This window comes from Anomaloglossus baeobatrachus, chromosome 1 (assembly GCF_048569485.1).
Source record: "Anomaloglossus baeobatrachus isolate aAnoBae1 chromosome 1, aAnoBae1.hap1, whole genome shotgun sequence".
NCBI lineage: Eukaryota > Metazoa > Chordata > Amphibia > Anura > Aromobatidae > Anomaloglossus > Anomaloglossus baeobatrachus.
Genome location: NC_134353.1, coordinates 640,776,323 through 640,803,391, shown reverse-complemented (window position 1 = coordinate 640,803,391; position 27,069 = coordinate 640,776,323). Strand labels below are relative to the sequence as shown.

The window sequence follows — 27,069 nt, the reverse complement described above, 5'->3', positions numbered from 1 at the left end:
GCGGACACTGCAGTCACATTGCATGCGGACACTGCAGTCACATTGCATGCGGACACTGCAGTCACATTGCATGCACACCCACGCAGACACTGCAGTCACATTGCATGCGGACACTGCATTCACATTGCATGCACACACACGCAGACACTGCAGTCACATTGCATGCGCACCCACGCGGACACTGCAGTCACATTGCATGCGCACCCACGTGGACACTGCAGTCACATTGCATGCGCACCCACGAGGACACTGCAGTCACATTGCAGGCGCACCCACGCGGACACTGCAGTCACATTGCAGGCGCACCCACGCGGACACTGCAGTCACATTGCAGGCGCACCCACGCGGACACTGCAGTCACATTGCATGCGCACCCACACTGACACTTGGAGTGCTACTCTGCTCCTCCAGTGTCAGGACACGTGCAGAAATGCTAAGTGATTTTAGACAGCACTGACTCACCTAAGGGCGAGGGACTGTCTTTAATATGCAAATAGGACGGTGCACATCTGCACCAAGACATCGGCCGCACCAGGGGGGACAGAACAGTCTGCATATATATAATAAAATATTAAGTTAAAAAACTGTATATGCCAGAGCGACGTCTCCTATATAAATGTGTCTGCAGATTAATTGGCATTTTGGGAGTAAAAGTAAAATGTCATCGCTCTTAGCAACACATTGTCCTGCGTCTCCCAAGACTTCCCTCTTATTTGGTCTGCTGCAGCACATACTGCAATGGTGCCCGTATAGGTTTTGCTCCCCCATCTGAGAGCAGCATAATGTAGAGACAGAGCCCCTGATTCCAGCAATGTGTCACTTACTGAGCTGTTTGCTGTCATTTTCTCTGCTGCAGATCTCGCAGTTATACAGAGCTCATGAATATACTGGACTACCTGCGGCACACCAAGTAGTCCTGTAATGATAACTACTGCTGATTAAACAGTGATGTTATCAAAACTACACTAAGCAGCCCAGTAAGTGAAAACACTGGAATCAGGATCTCTGCCCCTACAGTATGCTGCTCTCAAATTAGGTGGCAAAAATCTGGTGACAGACTCATAATTCTCACTAAAGAGTAACCACCCTAAGTAAGCCAAGGCTGTGCCCAAGAATAAATAATTGCCCATCACTGAGCTCACAGCACAAAGAATGTCCCCACACCGTGTCACTTATACTATACAGCCTCCACATTATCTCCTATAACATTTCCACTACACTGCCCCCTCAAATGAAAACCCCCACTGTCCTCCCCACTGAATTATACCCTCCAGACCTTCCTCACTTATGAACTATGACCTCCACTGTCCCCACCTCTCCATGCAGCCCCCACTTCACTGTCCCCCTCATGATGTCCCCACTCTATAATGAGCCTTATGCTTCGCATTCTGTATACCAAGCCCTCCCAGGCTCCTAACTGAGCGCTCCCCATGCTGCCCCTTCTCCATATCAAGCCCCCTCCATACCAAGCCCACCATGGTTCCCCTTCCATACAGAGTACCCCCCATGCTTTCCCATTCTCCATACCATGCCTCCCCCCGTGCTACCCCATTCACCATACCATGCCTCCCCCCGTGCTACTCCATTCTCCATACCATGCCTCCCCCCGTGCTACCCCATTCTCCATACCATGCCTCCCCCCGTGCTACCCCATTCTCCATACCATGCCTCCCCCCGTGCTACCCAATTCACCATACCATGCCTCCCCCCGTGCTACCCCATTCACCATACCATGCCTCCCCCCGTGCTACCCCATTCTCCATACCATGCCTCCCCCCGTGCTACCCCATTCTCCATACCATGCCTCCCCCCGTGCTACCCCATTCACCATACCATGCCTCCCCCCATGCTACCCCATTCACCATACCATGCCTCCCCCCATGCTACCCCATTCACCATACCATGCCTCCCCCCGTGCTACCCCATTCTCCATACCATGCCTCCCCCCGTGCTACCCCATTCTCCATACCATGCCTCCCCCCATGCTACCCCATTCACCATACCATGCCTCCCCCCATGCTACCCCATTCACCATACCATGCCTCCCCCCATGCTACCCCATTCACCATACCATGCCTCCCCCCGTGCTACCCCATTCTCCATACCATGCCTCCCCCCATGCTACCCCATTCTCCATACCATGCCTCCCCCCGTGCTACCCCATTCACCATACCATGCCTCCCCCCGTGCTACCCCATTCACCATACCATGCCTCTCATTCTCCATACTGTAACTCCCATTCGCTATACTGTCCACCACCCTCCCTCATTTTCCCTCCCCCCCCCATTTTCCCATTCTGCTCTATCCCCCATGCTGCGCCCCCCCATCCTCCATGTTGCGCCCCCACATCATGCTTCATCCCCCCCATCCTCCATGTTGCGCCCCCACATCTTGCTTCATCCCCCCCATCCTCCATGTTGCGCCCCCACATCATGCTTCATCCCCCCATCCTCCATGTTGCGCCCCCACATCATGCTTCATCCCCCCCATCCTCCATGTTGCACCCCCACATCATGCTTCATCCCCCCCATCCTCTATGTTGCGCCCCCACATCATGCTGCATCCCCCCATCCTCCATGTTGCGCCCCCACATCATGCTGCATCCCCCCCATCCTCCATGTTGCGCCCCCACATCATGCTGCATCCCCCCTATCCTCCATGTTGCGCCCCCACATCATGCTGCATCCCCCCATCCTCCATGTTGCGCCCCCACATCCTCCATGTTGCGCCCCCACATCATGCGGCATCCCCCCCCAGCCTCCATGTTGCGCCCCCACATCATGCTGCATCCCCCCCATCCTCCATGTTGCGCCCCCACATCATGCTGCATCCCCCCTATCCTCCATGTTGCGCCCCCACATCCTCCATGTTGCGCCCCCACATCATGCGGCATCCCCCCCAGCCTCCATGTTGCGCCCCCACATCATGCTGCATCCTCTCCATCCTCCATGTTGCACCCCCACATCATGCTGCATCCCCCCCATCCTCCATGTTGCACCCCCACATCATGCTGCATCCCCCCCATCCTCCATGTTGCACCCCCACATCATGTTCCATCCCCCCCATCCTCCATATTGCGCCCCCATATCATGTTCCATCCCCCCATCCTCCATGTTGCGCCCCCATATCATGTTCCATCCCCCCATCCTCCATGTTGCGCCCCCATATCATGTTCCATCCCCCCATCCTCCATGTTGCGCCCCCATATCATGTTCCATCCCCCCATCCTCCATGTTGCGCCCCCATATCATGTTCCATACCCCCATCCTCCATGTTGCGCCCCCATATCATGTTCCATCCCCCCATCCTCCATGTTGCGCCCCCATATCATGTTCCATCCCCCCATACTCCATGTTGCGCCCCCATATCATGTTCCATCCCCCCATCCTCCATGTTGCACCCCCATATCATGTTCCATCCCCCATCCTCCATGTTGCGCCCCCATATCATGTTCCATCCCCCCATCCTCCATGTTGCGCCCCCATATCATGTTCCATCCCCCCATCCTCCATGTTGCGCCCCCACATCATGCTTCATCCCCCCCATCCTCCATGTTGCGCCCCCACATCATGCTTCATCCCCCCATCCTCCATGTTGCGCCCCCACATCATGCTTCATCCCCCCCATCCTCCATGTTGCACCCCCACATCATGCTTCATCCCCCCCATCCTCTATGTTGCGCCCCCACATCATGCTGCATCCCCCCATCCTCCATGTTGCGCCCCCACATCATGCTGCATCCCCCCCATCCTCCATGTTGCGCCTCCACATCATGCTGCATCCCCCCTATCCTCCATGTTGCGCCCCCACATCATGCTGCATCCCCCCATCCTCCATGTTGCGCCCCCACATCCTCCATGTTGCGCCCCCACATCATGCGGCATCCCCCCCAGCCTCCATGTTGCGCCCCCACATCATGCTGCATCCCCCCCATCCTCCATGTTGCGCCCCCACATCATGCTGCATCCCCCCTATCCTCCATGTTGCGCCCCCACATCCTCCATGTTGCGCCCCCACATCATGCGGCATCCCCCCCAGCCTCCATGTTGCGCCCCCACATCATGCTGCATCCCCCCCATCCTCCATGTTGCACCCCCACATCATGCTGCATCCCCCCCATCCTCCATGTTGCACCCCCACATCATGCTGCATCCCCCCCATCCTCCATGTTGCACCCCCACATCATGTTCCATCCCCCCCATCCTCCATATTGCGCCCCCATATCATGTTCCATCCCCCCATCCTCCATGTTGCGCCCCCATATCATGTTCCATCCCCCCATCCTCCATGTTGCGCCCCCATATCATGTTCCATCCCCCCATCCTCCATGTTGCGCCCCCATATCATGTTCCATCCCCCCATCCTCCATGTTGCGCCCCCATATCATGTTCCATACCCCCATCCTCCATGTTGCGCCCCCATATCATGTTCCATCCCCCCATCCTCCATGTTGCGCCCCCATATCATGTTCCATCCCCCCATCCTCCATGTTGCGCCCCCATATCATGTTCCATCCCCCCATACTCCATGTTGCGCCCCCATATCATGTTCCATCCCCCCATCCTCCATGTTGCACCCCCATATCATGTTCCATCCCCCATCCTCCATGTTGCGCCCCCATATCATGTTCCATCCCCCCATCCTCCATGTTGCGCCCCCATATCATGTTCCATCCCTCCATCCTCCATGTTGCGCCCCCATATCATGTTCCATCCCCCCATCCTCCATGTTGCGCCCCCATATCATGTTCCATCCCCCCATCCTCCATGTTGCGCCCCCATATCATGTTCCATCCCCCCATCCTCCATGTTGCGCCCCCATATCATGTTCCATCCCCCCATCCTCCATGTTGCGCCCCCATATCATGTTCCATCCCCCATCCTCCATGTTGCACCCCCATATCATGTTCCATCCCCCCATCCTCCATGTTGCGCCCCCATATCATGTTCCATCCCCCCATCCTCCATGTTGCGCCCCCATATCATGTTCCATCCCCCCATCCTCCATGTTGCGCCCCCATATCATGTTCCATCCCCCCATCCTCCATATTGCGCCCCCATATCATGTTCCATCCCCCCATCCTCCATGTTGCGCCCCCACATCCTCCGGCATCCCCCCTCCCCCCTCCCCCCCCGGGTTGCTTGTTCGGCGCTGTCTTCGGCTGTAAAGCGCTTACCTGCTCCAGGCGGCATCTCCGGCGGCTGCACCTCCCGTTGTCCGCGGTGGTGGTGGTGGTGGCGGTGGCAGGATCATCATCTCATCTTCCTCGGCGGCGGCTCCATGTCCCGTCCTCCTCTGCGCGGCGCTGCCTCACGCTCCTGTGACCTCTGCACAGTGAGTGCACGGCAGCACGTTGGGGCGGGGAGCTGATTTACAGCTCCTCTGACCCCGGAAGTGCCGGCACGCTCACAGTTTCATTTATAGTCGCGTGTTATAGATGCGACTATAAATGACTGTGGCGCCCCCTCCCTCCTCCAAAAAGGCGCCGGATTTAATAAAGAGTTTGGAGGAGGGAGGAAGATTTAAAAAAAATGTATTTATTTATTTATTTATTTTTTAAATTTTGGTTTGGGCACCGCCCCCCTGGAAGGCGCCGCCCCAGGCACGTGCCCTCAAGTGCCTAATGGCAAATACGGCCCTGCTCCCGTGTACCGAAACCAGGCCCCGGGACTACACCTCCCCTACCCGTGGAGGGGATCCCATCTTGCTGCCCCGCTCCATCAGCCCCGGGCGTCCCGTTACCAAGTAGCGGCTGTGTCACCATCTCTCCCCGCAACCCACGGGTGGCATCACAGACACATCAAACCCCTTGTAAATATCCCCTTCCGACAGATGTGAGGACGGCAGGCCGTGCGAGCCCGGATCCGGTCATCACTCGAGCCGCAGCAGCGAACCCAGATCCGAGCGGCCCCAGAAGCGGCAGCAGCCCCCGCCAGCAACACATGCATGTCTGTTCAACATGTTACCACATCTATGTAAATCACATACTTTGTAACTTCGCATACTTCGTAGCTTCGTAACCTCACACTCTCACCGCCGACAAAAGAGAATTCTGATAGCGTGCAGTGTGGGAACTGTGAGAATTCAGAAGTCTGCAGTCACATAGAAGAGAGACACAAAGAGTGATTGCAGACTCATCACAAATTTTGACAACTCCTGTAATGCTCCTAACAACATAAATAAAAACATAGTAACCCTTAACTTGTCAGACGATACAGAACTTTATTAAAGAGATTGTCCACTACTTTAACATTGATGGCCTTTCCTTTGGATAGGTCACCAATGTCTGATTAGTCGGGGTCTGGCACCTGGCACCCCCACCAATCGCCAGTTCTAGATGCTGTGCTGGTGGTGGCAGGTGGCCGGAAGGGCTCAGTTCTGGATCTGCTCTGTCTTCTGATATTGGCATCAGCCTCCTGTTAAAATCAATGAGGTGGATATGCAGTACCGGGCTGCGGACACTATCAGAGGACAGAGCAAATCCAGAAATAAGCATTTCCGGCCACCTGCACCAAGAACAGCTGATCAGTGGAAGTCCCATTTCACTCACATCAGAAGCAATGCGCAAGTGGGCCCGAGGCCTAATGATGAGACATAGTCAGTATCACAAATAAATATTTACATTCATGTACCTTATAGATGATGTTTTCTCTGAGTCGTTTCTTTCTATTCTTCTCCTTGTCCTGACGTCATGATGACTTTTCACATTCACATCTCGTCTTTGCGGATTTCCATCTTCTCCGATTCTCTGCAGCACATCCCGGCACGATGCCCCTAAAAATAGCAAAATGATTCTAATACTTCTATTTAAAAAAATCTGCCCTACGCTATGCACCAGAATAAATAATGGCCTCTCGCTGTGTTCTCTGCACAAAATATGACCCACACACTGTCCCACTAATGGTACATGCCCCACACACTAACCTCTCCTTTCCATACTAAGCCTACTGGTCACACTGTCTTTTAGACTGCCCAGTCTTTATAATGTGCTCTCTCATCATACCCCCCTCCTCGCTATGGCCTCACACTGGCCTCCCATTCTCCCTCCTCTCCATACCACCCCACTCCACTACCCAGTCTCTATTCTGTGCCCCCTCACATTTTTCTTATCCCTTACTGTCCCCTCACTACCTCCTGTGTGTCTATAAACTTTTCCCCCTCGCTCCCCATCCTGTCCACTTGCTCCTCATATCATGTCACTCTTTATTCCGTGTCCTCAAAATTTCTTTCCCATTTGCTCCCCATACTATGTCCATATATATTCCCCCAATCGCTTCACATACTATGTCTGTATACATTCCCCCACTCACCCTCGCTCCCTATACTATATTTGTATAAAGCACCTCTCACTCTCTCTCCCCATACATCACCCCTCATTCCCTATACTATGTCTGTATACATCACCCCTCAACCTCTTTCCCTATACTATGTCTGTCTGTATACATCACACCTCATCCTTTCTCTCCCCATATATCACCCTTCATCCTCTCTCTTCCCATACATCATCTTTCATCCTATCTCTCCCCATACATCACCCCTCATCCTCTCTATCACCATACATCACCCCTCACCCTCTCTCTCCCCATACATCACCCCTCATCCTCTCTCTCCCCATACATCAGCCCTCATCCTCTCTCCCCATACATCACTCCTCATCTTCTCTCCCCATACATCACCCCTCATCCTCTCTCTCCCCATACATCACCCCTCATCCTTGCTCTCCCCATACATCATCCCACATGCTCTCTCTCCCCATACATCACCCTCATCCTTTCTATCACCATACATCACCCCTCACCCTCTCTCTCCTCATACATCACCCCTCATACTCTCTCTCCCCATACATCACCCCTCATCCTCTCTCCCCATACATCACCCCTCATCCTCTCTCCCCATACATCACCCCTCATCCTCTCTCCCCATACATCACCCCTCATCCTCTCTCTCCCCATACATCACAACTCATCCTCTCTCTCCCCATACATCACCCCTCATCCTCTCTTTCCCCATACTGTGTCCAAAGATACTTCCCCCTCCCCATTCTCTCTTCCCACCATACTGTGTTCAAAGATAGTTCCCTCTCCCCACCCTCTCTCCCCCATTCTGTGTCCAAAGATACTTCCCCCTCACCATGCTCTCTTCCCACCATACTGTGTTCACAGATAGTTCCCTCTTCTTTGTATATAGATACTGCTCCCTCTCCATCCTCTGTCCCCCATAGTGTGCTCACAGATAGTTCTCTCTCCCCACCCTCTCTCCTCCATACTGTGTAACTATAAATACTGCCCCCTCCCCACCCTCTGTCCCCTCATACTGTGTCCACAGATAGTTCCCTCTCCCCACCATTCTGTGTCCATAGCTACCTCCCCCTCACCCCATACTGTTCCTTTTGCGTGTCACTGTCTTCAGCTCCATAGGAGCACTTATCAGCATTCTCTGCTGCCTCTGAGATGCGGCCCTGACTTCCGGGTCAGCAGTGTGATCAGCTGACCTGATCTGACCCGGAACTCAGGGCCGGCTGTCACTGCTTCAATAGTCCTCGCATCTGAAAGATACAAGGACAAATGATCAGTGGAGCCGCGAGCTGCAGTTTCTATGAGTGCGGCTGTCAGCTTGACAGCTGCGCTCAGAGAATGGTGGCTCCCACTACTGGGCGACAAATGCAACCTCCGGGGAGACTTTCACAGCCCCGCATGAGCCAGTACGACAGCGCCCCCCTGACTGTTGCGCCCGGGGCAGATACCACGCCAGTCCCCCCAGATACGCCTCTGGTAGAGAGTATATCAGCACACATGACTGTTCAAGTCAAAAAGAGGCGCATAGTGCACACTTTGAGTCCCCAAACGTTACAGTACAACTTCCCACCTACTTCTTATCTATTTCTGACTCACAGTTGAAACCAGAAGTTTACATACACTATCTAAATAGACACATATGTATGATTTTATCTCTATCTGACATGAAATTACAATAAGGGCTCATGCGCACGTAACTGCTGAATACTCTACAACGATTTGACAGCACATGTGTGCGTCAAATCGCTACAGAAACACTGCATAATGAATGCAGTTTTTTTTTTTGTACAAAAAAGCCAATCTCATGCGCTATGGCTGCTGCCCCCTCTATAGACAGAGTGGGAGCTGCATCCATAGCGCACGGAATAATTGACATGCTGCTTTTATGAACGCACGGAAAATTAAAAATTTTAGCACCCAAATCGCTGCTTTCATAAAAGCATTGTGCGCACAATCTACACAGATTGTGCAGGGAACGCAAGACGCATGCATTTACGCTGGAGTGTAATACGCAGCGAAAATGCATGCAAATATGCAATGTGCGCACAAGCCTGAAGGCCCTGTGCGCACGTTTGCTTTTTTCTTGCTTTTTGGCCGCTTTTTAAACTGCACTGTGTCAATGAAAAAAAGGCATGCGTTTTGCTTCCCCAGCAAAGTCCATGAGAAATCAGACATTCCATCCACACGTTGCTTTTTTTTAGGCAGCGTTTTGTTTGACAAATATATCTCAAAATAGTTGCCTAAAAAAAGCAGCATGTCACTTCTTCATTGCGTTTTGGTTGCATTTTCTACCTATTGACTTCTCAATCTCAAAACGCATTGCGTCAAAAAAGCATAAAAAATGCGTGCATTTTTACCACATTTTTTTGTCAAACTCGGTGTTTACCTTTGTTAAAACGCTGCAGTTTAGGTGTCAAGCCAAAACGCAGATGTGCGGAAATAGCCTAAACCTTTCCCCGTTTTAGGTCAATTAGCAACCAAAATTATTTATATTTGCCAAATGTCAGAATAATGAGAGAGAGAATGTTTTAAGACATTTTTATTACTTTCTGCAAAGTGAAAAGTTTACGTACACTAAGAGTACTATGCCTTTGCACAATATGGGATAGCCCATATGATGATGTCATGTCTTTGGGAGCTTTTGATAGGTTTATTGGCAACATCTGAGTTAATTAGAAACACACCCGTTGATGTATTTTAATGCACACCTGAAACACACTGCTTGTTTGTGTAGCATCATAGGAAAGTCAAAGAAATCAGCCAATATCTCAGGAAGAGAATTGTGGACTTACACAAGCCTAGTTCATCCTTAGGTGCAATTTCCAGATACCTGAAGGTGCCTCGTTCATCTGTACAATCAATTATATACAAGTACAAATATAATGGAAACGTCCATCCATCCATCATACTGCTCTGGAAGGAGACGGGTTTGTGTACCAAAGATGAATGTGCTTTGGTCAGACATGTGCATATTAACACAAGAACAAAAGCAATAGACCTTGTGAATATGCTGGCAGAAGCTGGTAAGATTGTGTCATTATCCAGAGTGAAACGAGTACTGTATCAACATGGCCTGAAAAGCCAATCTGCCAGGAAGAAGTCATTACTCCAAATGAAACATAAAAATGCCAGATTAATGATTGCAAATTCACACAGGACCAAAGACCTTAATTTCTGAAGACATGTCCTGTAGTCTGACAAAACTAAAATTGAATTGTTTGGCCATAATGAGCATTGTTACATTTGGAGGAAAAAGGCAGATGTTTTGAAGGCAACTGTGAAACACTGGGGTGGCAGCATCATGTTGTGGGGTTGTTTTGCTGCAGGTGGGACTAGTGCACTTCACAAAATAGATGGTATCATGAGGAAAGAAGATTATGTGGCAATACTGAAGCAACACCTGAAGACATCAGCCAGGAACTTAAAGCTTTGGAGGAAATGGGTCTTCCAAATGGACAATGACAGAAGAATACTGTCAAACTAGTTACAAAGTGGCTTAAGGATATAAAAGTCAATGTTTTGGAGTGGCCATCACAAAGCCCTGATTTCAATCCTGTTGAAAATTTATGGGCAAAGCTAAAAAGGCAGGTACGAGCAAGGCGACCTACAAACATGGCTCAGTTACACCAGTTCTGTCAGGAGGAATGGGCCAAATTTCTACCAACTATTGTGAGAAGCTTGTGGAAGGATATCCAAAACATTTGAACCAAGTCATACAGTTTAAGGGCAATAGTACCAAATACTATTGAAATGTATATAAACATTTGACTTTGCAGAAAGTAATAAACATGCCTTAAAACATTCTCTCTCTCTCTCTCTTTCTCTCATTATTCTGGCATGTGGCAATATAAATAATTTTGGTTGCGAATTGACCTAAAACAGGAAAGATTTATTCAGATTTTATGTCAGATACTGAGAAAAACATGCAAATGTGTCTTTTTAGATAGTGTATATAAACTTCTGGCTTCAACTGTATTTCCTGCAAATCCATGGTTTCAATCAAATAAAAGGAGGAAAACAAATACGTGAAAAGGTGTAATTAAGTGTTTTGCGATGCTAAGGGTGCCAAGACCGCAAATAGCCTGATTGACATCACCACTGATAGCGGTCATTCATTCTCTGCCTGAAGCTCACAGCGGGCAGTCATGTAATATAGCGCTTGCTGTGAGCTTCAGATGTAGCAGAGCTAAAATCGTCGTGGAACCTCGTGTTGATTATGTCGGACCTGAAGGGGTGTTTTGAGGGTTAATTACGTAGTGAAAGAGGGTTTTTTTGTATTTTATTTCAAATAAAGGATTTTTTGGGTGTTTGTGTTTGTTTCTTTTCACTTACAGATTAGTAATGGAGGGTGTCTCAAAGATCCTCCCCATTACTAATCTAGGCCTTAGTGGCAGGGGTGGGCTGACATTAACTCCTTATTACCATAATTGTCACTTTATCAGGGCAATCAGGAAGAGCCGGGTAAAGTGCTGGGATTGTCGCATCTAATGGATGTGACAATCCTGGGCGGCTGCAGGCTAAACATATTAGGATGGGGGGCCCCAAAAAACATGGGTCTCCCCAACCAAAGAATACCAGCCGCCAGCTGTTGGGCTTTATCTTGGCTGGGTATCTAAATTCGGGAAGACCGCATGCTGTTTTTTAAAATTATTTATTTAAATATTTAAAAAAAAAAAAAAAACAGCATGAGGTGGCTCTTATTTTGATACTCTGCCAAGATAAGCACACAGCTGGGGGCTGCAGCCTGTAGCCATAGACTGTATCTGTGCTGGTATCATTATATGAGGGGATCCAATTTTTTTTATTTATATATTTACTTTTACTGTACTCTAGACCCACAGACCGAGTCTGATTGGTTGCAGTCAGACAATGTCACACAAGCTGGGGGAACATCTGACTGCAACCAATCCCAGAAGCTGGTTGATGGGAAAAGCAGTGAATATGCATGAGGTTAATGAGTGGCCCAAGAAGTAAAAGGAGTAGCAGGTACAACAATGCTGGAGACTTGTAAAGTATAAAGCGCTTGTGTAGCACCCCTGTGGTACCAGGTGCCACAAATGTAAACTGTTAAAACCCAAACCCCAGAATACCCGTGCCAGGAGGTACACCAGCACCTTCAGGCCACATACACAACCCCAACACCAAACTAGGAGACTACCTAGCAAAAGGTAACAGGGATGGGCACTGACTGGATAGTCGCCACCCAATCAGTAGGGAGAGACCCAGCGAGGGGGAGGGGCCAATGGTCAGTTGGGAAGTTGGTGGGAGATAGTGTTCAGAGGAGTAGAGAGGAGGAAGTGAAGGAGAGAGGAGTTGAGCGTAGTAGTTAAAGGAATAGAAAGTGCCAAGTCCAGAAAACGACCTGAAGAGACACCGGAGTGCTATAAAAGTAGTGAGAGACTGTGGAGTATGGAACCAGGACTCCAGGCACCATGGGTTACCTGTGGAAGCGTCAGACTACAGGAACCGCGGGACGCCTGTGGAAGTCCAGGACCTAGGCTCACAGGACTCAGTACAAGACAGGGTGCAGACCCTTGGACAGCGGGACACTTTATGGTCAGCTGTTAACTCTGCCAGGTGAGAAGATCTCCAGGGTCCATCGCCAACCCAAAAAGCCTGAAGCACAAGCAGCAAAGAGGGGACCAGGGACTGAACCCCTTATATAATCCAGGCTGCCTGCATTAGGGCCAAGAATGAAGAGAAGGGACTCTCAAGTAGCTCCAGGCCACGGGAGTCCAACCACAACAAGTGTGCATGGAAGACAGCCATCCCAGTTCACAGCTTGCATGGAGAACAAGGGGAGCTGGAACACCTGGAACCGGCACCAGCGGGTCTAAGTACTACAAGAAAAAGCAATGCAAGTTGAAATTGCAATACTGGTGTGGACTGTTTATTATCGCTCTGTGCACTCACACAGACGGTTCCCCTCTACAACCCCCATCATTCACTGCTGGGGCCTGTCCCTGCTTGCAGAGGGCTCCAAACATCAAAGCTGCACCACTCCATCAGCCCCAGAAGTACCCTGCAGCGGTGGCCCCAATAACTTGGCCGCAAACCGCAAGTGGCGTAGTCGAAAACTCCTTTATTATTTTTATTTTTACTTTTACTTTTATTTCACCACAAAACCCCCTCGAGGGCCACGGTACCGTGACCACGACTAACCCCACTGCGCACCGCAAGCCTGGGACCGAGTACCCCACAGCCCTGGGGCGTCACACTTGCTTTATTTTTTTCCTTTTTTTTTTTTTTTTTTTTAATTACCCGAGTGTCCAAGTCGATCCCGGCCCGGCATTCGAGTACTTTTGAACCCCCGTGGGGCTGGACTTGGTCTGACCATCACAGAAGTGCAAATAACGACAGTAAAAAATGCTGTAAAGGCGGCATAAAAATTATATCAAAAGCCTGGCCAAAAATCATACCAAAAATGCAGAAACCACCAGGAGACCCCAAGAGACTTCTGCCACAAGGTCAGGTTTAGGTCAGGAAAAAGACACACCAAAAATGCCCTGTGTGAACATAGCCTTAGGTGGTTGCTAGCAACCTGTCTGTTCTGCCCTGCGACGATCTTTCAAGGCTCAGGCGACAATTCTCTTACTTCCTTAGACCTCACTTTTTTTTTTCCCCTCTGCTCTGTTGATTGGCTGTCACTGCGGACATCATGCTGATTGACAGATTGTTCCCCACTGTCATCAGCATATAGGCAGTGGTACCCCATCAACAGAGCAGAGAAGAAGTGAAAAATACTCTGTTGATGTGATATCACAGAAAGCACAAGTCCATGGAGAGACAGTCGCATTGCAGCAGAGGCAGATTGTTAGCAAGTACCTGAAGGTAAGTTCTTAGCCCTATGGAGAACATAAACACAAACCTTCGATAACCCAGTTTATTTAATTTAGATGTATAATGAGATAGAAATTGTATCTTTATCACCTTTCTTTTGGGGTAACATAAATTCAGTCACTATTTCCAATAAATTGCAGTAATTTACAGTGAAAGAAATTTTGGGGAAATCTTCATGTGATACTTTTTTTAATTATTTTATTTCATTAAAAGAGACGCCGTTCAGAAAAATAAACTGATCATTCTTACAGAACTGTGTCATGTACTAAGCATAGTGCACTTTAATAATGGCTAGAGATGAGTGGATCTTTTGAAATTCAAATTCACCAAATGTTCCCAAAAAATTAGATTTGCAACAAATAAATTTGCATGAAACTCAAAGTTGGCGAGAGAGAGAGCTGACCCAATAAGTGCATTAGAGAGAGAGAGAGCAGATCCAATAAGCAAATTAGAGAGAGACAGAGAGCTGACCCAATAAGTGCATTAAAGAGAGAGCTGACCCAATTAGAGCATAAGAGAGTAAGCTGACCCAATAAGCACATGAGAGAGAGAGAGCTGACCCAATAAGCACATGAGAGAGAGAGAGCTGACCCAATGAGCACATTAGAGAGAGACAAAGAGCTGACCCAATAAGCACATGAGAGAGAGAGAGCTGACCCAATGAGCACATTAGAGAGAGACAGAGAGCTGACCCAATAAGCACATGAGAGAGAGAGAGATGACCCAATAAGTGCATTAAAGAGAGAGCTGACCCAATTAGAGCATAAGAGAGTAAGCTGACCCAATAAGCACATGAGAGAGAGAGAGCTGACCCAATGAGCACATTAGAGAGAGAGAGAGCTGACCCAATAAGCACATGAGAGAGAGCTGACCCAATGAGCACATTAGAGAGAGACAGAGAGCTGACCCAGTAAGCACATGAGAGGGAGAGAGAGCTGACCTAATAAGCACATTAGAGAGAGACAGAGAGTTGACCCAATAAGTACATGAGAGCTGACCCAAAAAGCACATTAGAGAGATAGAGAGCTGACCCAATACGTATATGAGAGAGAGAGAGCTGACCCAATAAGCACATTACAGAGAGCTGACCCAATAAGTATATGAGAGAGAGCTGACCCAATAAGCACATTAGAGAGAGAAAGAGAGCTGACCCAATAAGTATATGAGAGAGCTGACCCAATAAGCACATTACAGAGAGCTGACCCAATAAGTATATGAGAGAGAGATGACCTAATAAGCACATTAGAGAGAGAAAGAGAGCTGACCCAATAAGTATATGAGAGAGCTGACCCAATAAGCACATGAGAAAGAGAGCTGACCCAATAAGAACATTAGAAAAAAACCTACCAAAGGTGCCAGACCAGATGATGTATGCACAAACAGAATGTGCTAGACTTTCCTCTTGAAGGCGGCCGCAGCCCAGGTTCAAGAGCTGATGTCACAGCCACTCAACCCTCCAAGCTAAAGGCCCCGTCACACTAAGCAACATCGCTGCTAACGAACAACTTTTGTGACGTTGCTAGCGATGTCGCTGTGTGTGACATCCAGCAACAACCTGGCCCCTGCTGTGAGGTCGTTGGTTGTTGCTGAATGTCCTGGGCCATTTTTTAGTTGTTGCTGTCCCGCTGTGAAGCACAGATCGCTGTGTGTGACAGCGAGACAGCAACAAATAAATGTGCAGGCAGCAGAAGCCGGCTTCTGCGGAGGCTGGTAACCAATGTAAACATTGGGTAACCAAGAAGCCCTGTCCTTGGTTACCCGATATTTACCTTTGTTACCAGCCTCCTCCGCTCTCACTGTCAGTGCCGGCTCCTGCTCTGTGCACATGTAGCTGCAGCACACATCGGGTTAATTAACCCGATGTGTGCTGTAACTAGGAGAGCAAGGAGCCAGCGCTAAGCAGTGTGCGCTGCTCCCTGCTCTGTGCACATTTAGCTGCAGCACACATCGGGTTAATTAACCCGATGTGTGCTGTAACTAGGAGAGCAGGGAGCCAGCGCTAAGCAGTGTGCGCTACTCCCTGCTCTGTGCACATTTAGCTGCAGCACACATCAGGTTATTAACCCAATGTGTGCTGTAACTAGGAGAGCAAGGAGCCAGCGCTCAGTGTGCGCTGCTCCCTGCTCTCTGCACGTGTAGCTCCGTGCGGTGGTAACCAAGGTAAATATCGGGTTGGTTACCCGATATTTACCTTAGTTACCAAGCGCAGCATCTTCCACGCGGCGCTGGGGGCTGGTCACTGGTTGCTGGTGAGCTCACCAGCAACTTGTGTAGCGACGCTCCAGCGATCCCTGCCAGGTCAGGTTGCTGGTGGGATCGCTGGAGCGTCGCAGTGTGACATCTCACCAGCAACCTCCTAGCAACTTACCAGCGATCCCTATCGTTGTTGGGATCGCTGGTAAGTTGCTTAGTGTGACTGGACCTTAAGGGGAGGAGTAGCTGCATAGCAAAAAACTTGCACACTGATAAGGCCTGCACTGGGAGCACATCATATAGATAGGTGTGATGTAGTGTCTGAACTGTAACCTATAAATGACTCCAGGTGGGCTAATCAGCACTATATAAGTGCATCGCACACAGATAAGCGAGATGCACAGCGTCTGAATTGTGGCCTATAAGGCTACTTTCACACATCCGGTTTTAGCAGTGCAGCTAAACCCAGCTCTAAAACCTATGCAACGGATGCGGCGAAAAAACCACATCCTTTGCATAAGTTTTTACATGCGGCCCATCCTGTTTTTGCCGGTTGCGGCACGCTACTGAGCATGCACAGTGCAAAAAACCACATGCGGCGGCCGGATGCGTTTTTTTCCGAATTGCGCCGCATCCGGCGTCCATAGGCATGCATTAGAAAAAGCGCCGCATCGGCCGGATGCGGCACGATGCGTTTTTTTTTCGCCGGACAAAGAAACGTGCCAGGCAACGTTCCATCCGGCCGCCGATTGAGCTAAATATGCCGCATCCGGCAAAAACCGGACCGAACGCAAGGCCATGCGGCACAATCTGGCACTAATGAAAGTCTATGCGGAAAAAACGCAACCGGCGGCAAAAAAAAAACCAGTTGTGTTTTTTCTGCAAAGAGACAGATTGTGCCGCACAGCAAAAACCGGATGTGTGAAAGCAGCCTAAATGACGCACAACACTAGGCCAGGCGGGTTAGGTAGCACTATAAAAGTGCATCACACTTGACAGGCTCACCAATATATATATATATAGTGCTGATTAGCCCACCTGACCTAGGTTTCTGGCATCATCTATAGGTTACAGTTCAGACACTGGGCATCACACCTATCTATATGATATCCTCCCAGTGCAAGCCTTATCAGTGGGAAAGTTTTTTGCTGAGCAGCAGCCCCTCCCCTTAGCTTGGAGGTTTGAGTGGCTGTGACATCAGCATCTTGCACCTGGGCTACGGCCGCCTTCAAGAGGAAGGTTTACCATATTCTGTTTGTGCATACATCATCTGGTGTGGCACCTTTGGTAAGTTTTTTCTTTTTTTATACGGGGGTTTTTTTCCCAATAATCACATTAGAAAGAGACAGAGAGCTGACCTAATAAGCGCATGAGATAGAAAGAGATGACTCAATAAACACATTAGAGAGAGAGCTGACCCAATAAGCGAACTAAAGAGAGCTCACCCAATAAGCATATTTGTGATCCACCCGTGCCTGTTAACCCCTTAGATCGTGCTGTCAAAATATGACAGTGTGATTTAAATGGCCGCAGCGAGGAAATCACCTTTTCCTGGCACCATTGGAGGCCCCATGACGTGATCACGGGGAGCCGATGGTTACCATGGTAGCAATGGGTCATGTGATGATTCTTGTCACTATCGTGACGTAGTTCCTGCTACAGCTGGCAGAGTAGCGGGTGTAACAAGAATGCAGCATTTCTGCTGATGAGAGCTACAGTTAGGTCCAGAAATATTTGGACAGTGACACAATTTTCGCGAGTTGGGCTCTGCATGCCACCACATTGGATTTGAAATGAAATCTCTACAACAGAATTCAAGTGCAGATTGTAACGTTTAATTTGAAGGTTTGAACAAAAATATCTGATAGAAATTGTAGGAATTGTACACATTTCTTTACAAACACTCCACATTTTAGTAGGTCAAAAGTAATTGGACAAATAAACCAAACCCAAACAAAATATTTTTATTTTCAATATTTTGTTGCGAATCCTTTGGAGGCAATCACTGCCTTAAGTCTGGAACCCATGGACATCACCAAACGCTGGGTTTCCTCCTTCTTAATGCTTTGTCAGGCCTTTACAGCCACAGCCTTCAGGTCTTGCTTGTTTGTGGGTCTTTCCGTCTTAAGTCTGGATTTGAGCAAGTGAAATGCATGCTCAATTGGGTTAAGATCTGGTGATTGACTTGGCCATTGCAGAATGTTCCACTTTTTTGCACTCATGAACTCCTGGGTAGCTTTGGCTGTATGCTTGGGGTCATTGTCCATCTGTACTATGAAGCGCCGTCCGATCAACTTTGCGGCATTTGGCTGAATCTGGGCTGAAAGTATATCCCGGTACACTTCAGAATTCATCCGGCTACTCTTGTCTGCTGTTATGTCATCAATAAACACAAGTGACCCAGTGCCATTGAAAGCCATGCATGCCCATGCCATCACGTTGCCTCCACCATGTTTTACAGAGGATGTGGTGTGCCTTGGATCATGTGCCGTTCCCTTTCTTCTCCAAACTTTTTTCTTCCCATCATTCTGGTACAGGTTGATCTTTGTCTCATCTGTCCATAGAATACTTTTCCAGAACTGAGCTGGCTTCATGAGGTGTTTTTCAGCAAATTTAACTCTGGCCTGTCTATTTTTGGAATTGATGAATGGTTTGCATCTAGATGTGAACCATTTGTATTTACTTTCATGGAGTCTTCTCTTTACTGTTGACTTAGAGACAGATACACCTACTTCACTGAGAGTGTTCTGGACTTCAGTTGATGTTGTGAACGGGTTCTTCTTCACCAAAGAAAGTATGCGGCGATCATCCACCACTGTTGTCATCCGTGGACGCCCAGGCCTTTTTGAGTTCCCAAGCTCACCAGTCAATTCCTTTTTTCTCAGAATGTACCCGACTGTTGATTTTGCTACTCCAAGCATGTCTGCTTCACCTCAATTGAGAGTTCCTTAGACCGCATGTTGTCTGGTCACAGCAACAGCTTCCAAATGCAAAACCACACACCTGTAATCAACCCCAGACCTTTTAACTACTTCATTGATTACAGGTTAACGAGGGAGACGCCTTCAGAGTTAATTGCAGCCCTTAGAGTCCCTTGTCCAATTACTTTTGGTCCCTTGAAAAAGAGGAGGCTATGCATTACAGAGCTATGATTCCTAAACCCTTTCTCCGATTTGGATGTGAAAACTCTCATATTGCAGCTGGGAGTGTGCACTTTCAGCCCATATTATATATATAATTGTATTTCTGAACATGTTTTTGTAAACAGCTAAAATAACAAAACTTGTGTCACTGTCCAAATATTTCTGGACCTAACTGTATGCTGCTCTGATCAACAGATATGAATGAGCATTCAGACTGCTGATCCTTATCGTCCCTTAGGGAACTAGTAAAATTAAGAAAAAGTAAAAACAAATTTTAAAAATGAAAAAAACCTAAATATCCAAATCGCCCCATTGAAAATTAACGGTGTAGCAGGAAAAAAATTCAAAACGCCAAAATTACTTTTTTGGTAATCAAAAATATAATGCTAAATGCAATAGCAGGCGATCAAAACATAACATCTGCTCAAAAATGGTAACATTAAAAATGTCAACTCGAGATGTAAAACAATAAGCCATTACTGAGTCCCATATCCCAAAAAATGAGAACGCTATGGGTCACGGAAAATGATGCAAAGAGTGCGCCACTCTTTTTGGACAACTTCAGAATTTTAGTTAACCCCTTACATAAAAGTAAACCTATATATGTTTGGTACCCATCAACTTGCACCAACCTGAGGCATCACACTGACACATCAGTTTTACCATATAGTGAACACGGTGAATAAAATACCCCAAAAACAATTGTGCAATTGCACTTTTTTTTGCTATTTTTCCGCATTTGGATTTTTTTCCCCATTTTCCAGTACACTATATGGTAATAGTCATGGATTCATTTAAAAGTACAATTAGTCCTGCAAAAATCAAGCCTTCATATGGCAGGATTTTTACAGCTTTCGGAAGAAGGGGAGCTAAAAACAAAAACGAAAAATAGAAAATCGCCCGGGGGTGAAGGGGTTAAAATAATGATAGACTGCAACTCTCTTTAATTAGTGGTCCTTACTACATACTGTTTTGGAACAGTTACGGAATAGAGCTCAGCACCATATGGTATTGTGTACAAACATTGCTTCTGGTCACAAACACTTTCTGATGGCAGGTTGATGGAAACTATTCCAAGTGACTACCTGATGAAGTTGCTTGGGAGTATGCCAAGGATGTCTAGGGCTATGTGCGCACTTTGCATCCAATTCTTCAGTGTGTAAGTCACTGCATGTGCGTCTCAGAGCGCAGCCGAAAAAGCTGCGTTCTGAGACGCATTCGGCAGAACGCAACGTGTGCACATTTCTGGAGAATTCATGCGTTCTGGATGCTTTCTCTGCCATAGACAGAGTGGGAAAAGCATCCAGAATGCACATTTTTCACAGTGTGGTCCCATTCGGCTCTACTGCATCCCCATAGACTTGCAGCAGAGCTGAGTGGGACCGCACTGTCAAAAAGAGCATGGTTGGCTGCGAGACAGTGCCGCGCGATCAGAATGAACTCGGATGAACTTTATTGTGATTGCACGACTACATTGGAAGCTGACAGGAGCGGCGGTGTTCTTCTGCCGCTCCTGTCAGCTCCATGTTCCAGAAGAACACCGCCGCTCCTGTCAGCTCCATGTAGCAACTGAAGTGATCAGCTGTGGCCGCGAGTAACCTGAGTAAAAGCACAGCTGATCGCCCGGCTCACTGCAGTCACTCAGGGGATTTGCGATCATAGGCGAGTCCTAAATCATGCCGCGGCACCTGCACAGTGTGCCGCAGCTTGATTTGAGGTCACACGTGAAGGACTTACCTGTGATCGCAAATCCCCTGAGTGACTGCAGTGAGGCGGGTGATCAACTGTGCTTTCACTCAGGTTACTCGCGGCCACAGCTGCAGTCCTCCACCTGAGAGCAGTGGCCGTGAGTAACCACAGTGACAGCACAGCTGATCGCACTACTCGCTTCAGTTGCTGCATGGAGCTGACAGGAGCGGCGGTGTTCTACTGCCGCTCCTGGCAGCTTCCGATGTAGCAGAGCTGAAAGCGTCGTGGGACCTTGCGTGGATTACGTCGGACCTGGAGGTTTTTTTGAGGGTTTATTAACGTGGTGAAACAGGGTGTTTTTTTGTCTATCATTCCAAATAAAGGATTTTTTGGATGTGTGTGTTTATTTTCTTTAACTTACAGGTTAATCATGGAAGGTATCTCAGGGATACGCCTGCCATGATTAACCTAGGACTTAGTGGCAGCTATGGGCTGCTGCCATTAACTCCTTATTATCCCATTTGCCGCACCTGGGCATTTCGGGATGAGCCGGGTAAAGTCCCGGGACTGTTGCATCTAATGGATGCGGCAATTACAGGCGGCTGCTGGCTGATATTGTTAGGCTGGGGGGCTTCCCATAACGTGGGGCTCCCCATCCTGAGAATACCAGCCTTCAGCCGTTTGGCTTTACCCTGGCTGGTATCCAAATTGGGGGGACCGCACGTCGTTTTTTTTTCAATTACTTATTTATTTTGTTTACTGCTTGATATAGACATGCCCACCGGCGGCTGTTATTGGTTGCAGTGAGACAGCTGTCACTCAGCGTGGGGGCGTGTCTGACTGCAACCAATCATAGGCGCCGGAGGGCGGGGGAAGCAGGGAATACGTATTGGATTAATGAGCGGACGGCATTTTCAAAAGAGAAGAAGCCGCCACAGTGTGAATGCCATGTAGCGCCGCGCCGGTGATCGTGGATCAGTGAGTATGAGAGAGGGGGTGGGAGGGAGAAACCGACATGGACAGAGAAAGAGATAGAGACTCATCAAATATCACAAAACTTTAAAAACAAGAATAATACTTATAATTTATTCATGGCTATACCTCATTTGTGAATAAATGCTGAAATTTTGTTAAAATAAAAAATGGTACATTGTTGTTCATGGAAAAATATGACATCTCCTGAAAATAAGCGGTAATGCATTTTTCGGCCCAAAAAATAATATAACATAGAAAAGCCAACAGACCAAAACCCATCAGAAACAGTTAATTTTCTCATAGTCGAAAAAATATATTAAAATGTACTTTATTTTTGCAAATTTTAAAATACCATTCCAGAGAGCACAGCTAGAGGCCACTTTACATGCAGCGATATCGGTATCGATATCGCTAGTGAGCGTACCCGCCCCTGTCGTTTGTGCGTCATGGGCAAATCGCTGCCCGTGGTGCACAACATCGCTTACACCCGTCACACATACTTACTTGCCTAGCGACGTCACTGTGGCCGGCGAACCGCATCCTTTCTAAGAGGGCGGTTCGTGCGGCGTCATAGCAGCGTTACTAAGCGGCCGTCCAATAGAAGCGGAGGCGCGGAGATGAACGGGCCGAACATCCCGCCCACCTCCTTCCTTCCTCATTGCAGGCAGCCGCAGGTACGGTGATGTTCCTCGTTCCTGCGGTGTCACACGTAGCGATGTGTGCTGCCGCAGGAACAACGAACACCCTGCGTCCTGCAACAGCAACGATAATCAGGAAAGGAACGATGTGTTAACAATCACGATTAGGTTAGTCATTTTGATCATTAACGGTCGTTCGTGCGTTTCACACGCAACAACGTTGCTAACGAGGCTGGATGTGCATCACGAATTCCGTGACCCCAACGACATCTCGCTAGCGATGTCTTTGCGTGTTAAGCGGCCTTTAGTGCAATTTTGTACAATTGTGCAAAGAGAGAAGGCGTGCGGAGAGCGTTGAAACACATGTACTTCTTCTCCTGCATAAGGTTGGCCAGGCATAAGCAGGCAGAAACACACATAGGAAATAATGTAATGATACATAACTAAGTTCTGCTTTATCTTTACATAGTAATTGTGGAGATCTATGAGGATGGGAGAGTGTGTTCTCTTATCCTCCTTGTGTTTTGCGATTGCTTATGATTGGACAACCTCATGCAGTGGAAGAAGTACTTGCCCAAAGAGAGAAATCTTTGGTAATACCTATTCAAAACTTCGTAATGGAGAGAAGAAATAAATAAAATAAAAAGTACATTTTAAAGGGAACCTTGCCCCAGATTTGGTGACTATAAGCTGCGGCCACCACCAGTGGGCTCTTATATACAGCATTTTAACATGCTGTATATCAGAGCCCAAGTCGCTTTGTAGAACATAAAAAACACTTTATAATACTCACCTAGGGGGTTGGTGCAAAGCAAATTGGTCAGATGTGTGGCGCCGTTCTCCGGGACCGGTGCCTCCTCTTTCAGCCATCTTTGTCCTCCTTCTTCTGAAACCGGCGTGCATGACGCATACTAAGTGAGCAGGGCTGGCCATCCTAGTCCTCAGACCTGAATATCATTGAAAATCTGTGGGATGATTTGAAGCGTGCTGTCCATGCTCGGCGACCATCAAACTTAACTGAACTGGAATTGTTTTGTAAACAGGAATGGTCAAATATACCTTCATCCAGGAACTCATTAAAAGTTACAGGAAGCGACTAGAGGTTGTTATTTTTGCAATAGGAGGAGCTACAAAATATTAATGTCACTTTTATGTTGAGGTGCCCATACTTTTGCAGCGGTCAAATTTTGTTTAAATGCGGATTGCACATTTTCTGTTAGTACAATAAACCTCATTTTAATTCAGAAATATTACTCAGTCCATCAGTTATTAGATATATGAAACTGAAATAGCTGTTGCAAAACCCCAAATTATTATAAAGAAAAAAGGTTAACATTAATAGGGGTGCCCAAACTTTTTCATATGACTGTATTGCCGTTACAATAAGAAGTTAAAATTCTGAAATTTTTCTAAGAATATTTGCAGATGTTTAAATAAACAGGCCATTAATATTATTAATGTTTTATTTGATAGTTTGAAATTTGTGTATTTCAAGTTACATTTTGATTTGCCAAAAAGAGTAAACTTTTTTCTAACATATTGTGTGTGCTATGTCATAAACATTAGGCAGGTATCTAAGACTGAAAGATCACAAAAATAAAAGGCAAATGTACTTACCATCACCAGGATTTTCCGGAAACTTTGCCTTAATTGTGCGCTCATCCTTCCCATATTCATTTTGTGCTTGTAAAGTATAATTCCCATTGTTCAGATATATTGAACTATGAAGTTGAAGACTGCCATACTGTTCACTCAAGATGTTGTTTGACCAATGAATTTTAGTCAAATCTCTATCATTTAGAACATATCCGTCATAAAACCACCGTAGCTTGGGAACTGGGTTACCTCTCACGCTGAAAGGAATACTCCAGAAGTGGTCCAAAATAGGGTAGTCGAGTAGCGTGATCTTTGGAGGAACTGAAATAAACAGCCGCATTTGTCTTTGTTGCTTGTAATTGCACAACATAACACTCACATATAGTAAAAAATAACAGGCAAAGCAGAAACATTTTTAGTTTTTGAAAATTGCACGTGCCTTTCATCTACTTAGATCAAAGCTGTTCTTTGACAGCCATCCTGATCAATATGAGCAGGACAGCTGCTTCGTAGTATAGGAAAGTTGTAAGATTTCAATTGTCACCATAAAGCACTAAAATGCCAATCACACCACGACAAAAATGAAAAATATATCACATTATATAATGATGTATTGAATAGGTGCAATTGTAGCAAACACTGAACATCTTCTCCTCTAAACAGTAGCATATAAGCTGAGCATCAATGAGACCTTGTGGGTCTATGAAATGTGTCCACAACTATTCGATAATGAGACATTGTATGCCTATCGAATTTCTCTACAACCCATTTGGTAATGAGATCTTGTGGGTCTATAGAATGTGTCCACAACCATTCGGTAATGAGACCTTGTGGGTCTATCAAATATATCCACAACTATTTGATAATGAGACCTTGGATGTCTATGAAATTTCTCCACAACACATTTGGTAATGAGACTTTGTGGGTCTATAGAATGTGTCCACAACCATTCGGTAATGAGACCTTGTGGGTCTATTGAATGTGCAGACAACCATTCAGTAATGAGACCTTGTGGGTAAATCAAATGTGTCCACAACCATTTAGTAATGAGACCTTGTAGGTCAATCAAATGTGTTCACAACCATTTAGATGTTTGGAACAAGTATCAAAACCACATCACAGACAGCTAATTTTAAGGTAGGTGCCATATCTTGGATTTAACTTTTTATGCTTTTAATATCTAGAATCCATCAAATGATATCTGACAATGGCTTATGTCATGTACCATAAACATTTGTTGAAAGTAGTGTAAAATGTATAGCTAAAGCATAGAGAAAGACTTAAGAACCTCTGTTATGTTGTGTAATGGTCATACTCATACTGTATATTCAGTAAAAATGTCTTCAGAAGAAATATATACAGTCATATGAAAATGTTTGGGCACCCCTATTAATGTTAAACTTTTTTCTTTATAACAATTTGGGTTTTTGCAACAGCTATTTCAGTTTCATATATCTAATAACTGATGGACTGAGTAATATTTCTGGATTGAAATGAGGTTTATTGTACTAACAGAAAATGTGCAATCCGCATTTGAACAAAATTTGACTGGTGCAAAAGTATGGGCACCCTTATCAATTTCTTGATTTGAACACTCCTAACTACTTTTTACTGACTTACTAGACCACTAAATTGGTTTTGTAACCTCATTGAGCTTTGAACTTCATAGGCAGGTGTATCCAATCATGAGAAAAGGTATTTAAGGTGGCCACTTGCAAGTTGTTCTCCTATTTGAATCTCCTATGAAGAGTGGCATCATGGGCTACTCAAAACAACTCTCAAATGATCTGAAAACAAAGATTATTCAACATAGTTGTTCAGGGGAAGGATACAAAAAGTTGTCTCAGAGATTTAAACTGCCAGTTTCCACTGTGAGGAACATAGTAAGGAAATGGAAGAACACAGGTACAGTTCTTGTTAAGCCCAGAAGTGGCAGGCCAAGAAAAATATCAGAAAGGCAGAGAAGAAGAATGGTGAGAACAGTCAAGGACAATCCACAGACCACCTCCAAAGACCTGCGGCATCATCTTGTTGCAGATGGTGTCAATGGGCATCGATCAACAATACAGCACACGTTGCACAAGGAGAAGCTGTATGCGAGAGTGATGCGAAAGAAGCCGTTTTTGCAAGCACGCCACAAACAGAGTTGCCTGAGGTATGCAAAAGCACATTTAGACAAGCCAGTTACATTTTGGAAGAAGGTCCTGTGGACTGATGAAACAAAGATTGAGTTGTTTGGTCATACAAAAAGGCGTTATGCATGGAGGCAAAAAAAACACGGCATTCCAAGAAAAGCACTTGCTATCCACAGTAAAATTTGGTGGAGGTTCCATCATGCTTTGGGGCTGTGTGGCCAATGCCGGCACCGGGAATCTTGTTAAAGTTGAGGGTCGCATGGATTCAACTCAATGTCAGCAGATTCTTGACAATAATCTGCAAGAATCAGTGACGAAGTTGAAGTTACACAGGGGATGGATATTTCAGCAAGACAATGATCCAAAACACCGATCGAAATCTACTCAGGCATTCATGCAGAGTAACAATTACAATGTTCTGGAATGGCCATCCCAGTCCCCAGACCTGAATATCATTGAATATCTGTGGGATGATTTGAAGCGTGCGGTCCATGCTCAGTGACCATCAAACTTAACTGAACTGGAATTGTTTTGTAAACAGGAATGGTCAAATATATCTTCATCC

The 27,069-nt window shown here is 46.9% G+C and overlaps 2 protein-coding genes across 2 annotated transcripts in view; one reads left to right on the top strand and one right to left on the bottom strand.

Moving 5' to 3' along the window:
- Positions 1-27,069, top strand: part of LOC142296919 (M1-specific T cell receptor alpha chain-like) — a 713,655-nt gene that overhangs the window by 246,105 nt on the left and 440,481 nt on the right. The gene's annotated exons all lie outside the window — the stretch shown is intronic.
- LOC142303431 (BDNF/NT-3 growth factors receptor-like) overlaps positions 1-27,069 on the bottom strand; it is a 93,172-nt gene that overhangs the window by 24,539 nt on the left and 41,564 nt on the right. Inside the window, exon 8 of the mRNA XM_075344773.1 lies at positions 24,391-24,690. Within this exon, the coding sequence (XP_075200888.1) occupies positions 24,391-24,690 (300 nt within the window). The remainder of the gene's footprint in view (positions 1-24,390; positions 24,691-27,069) is intronic.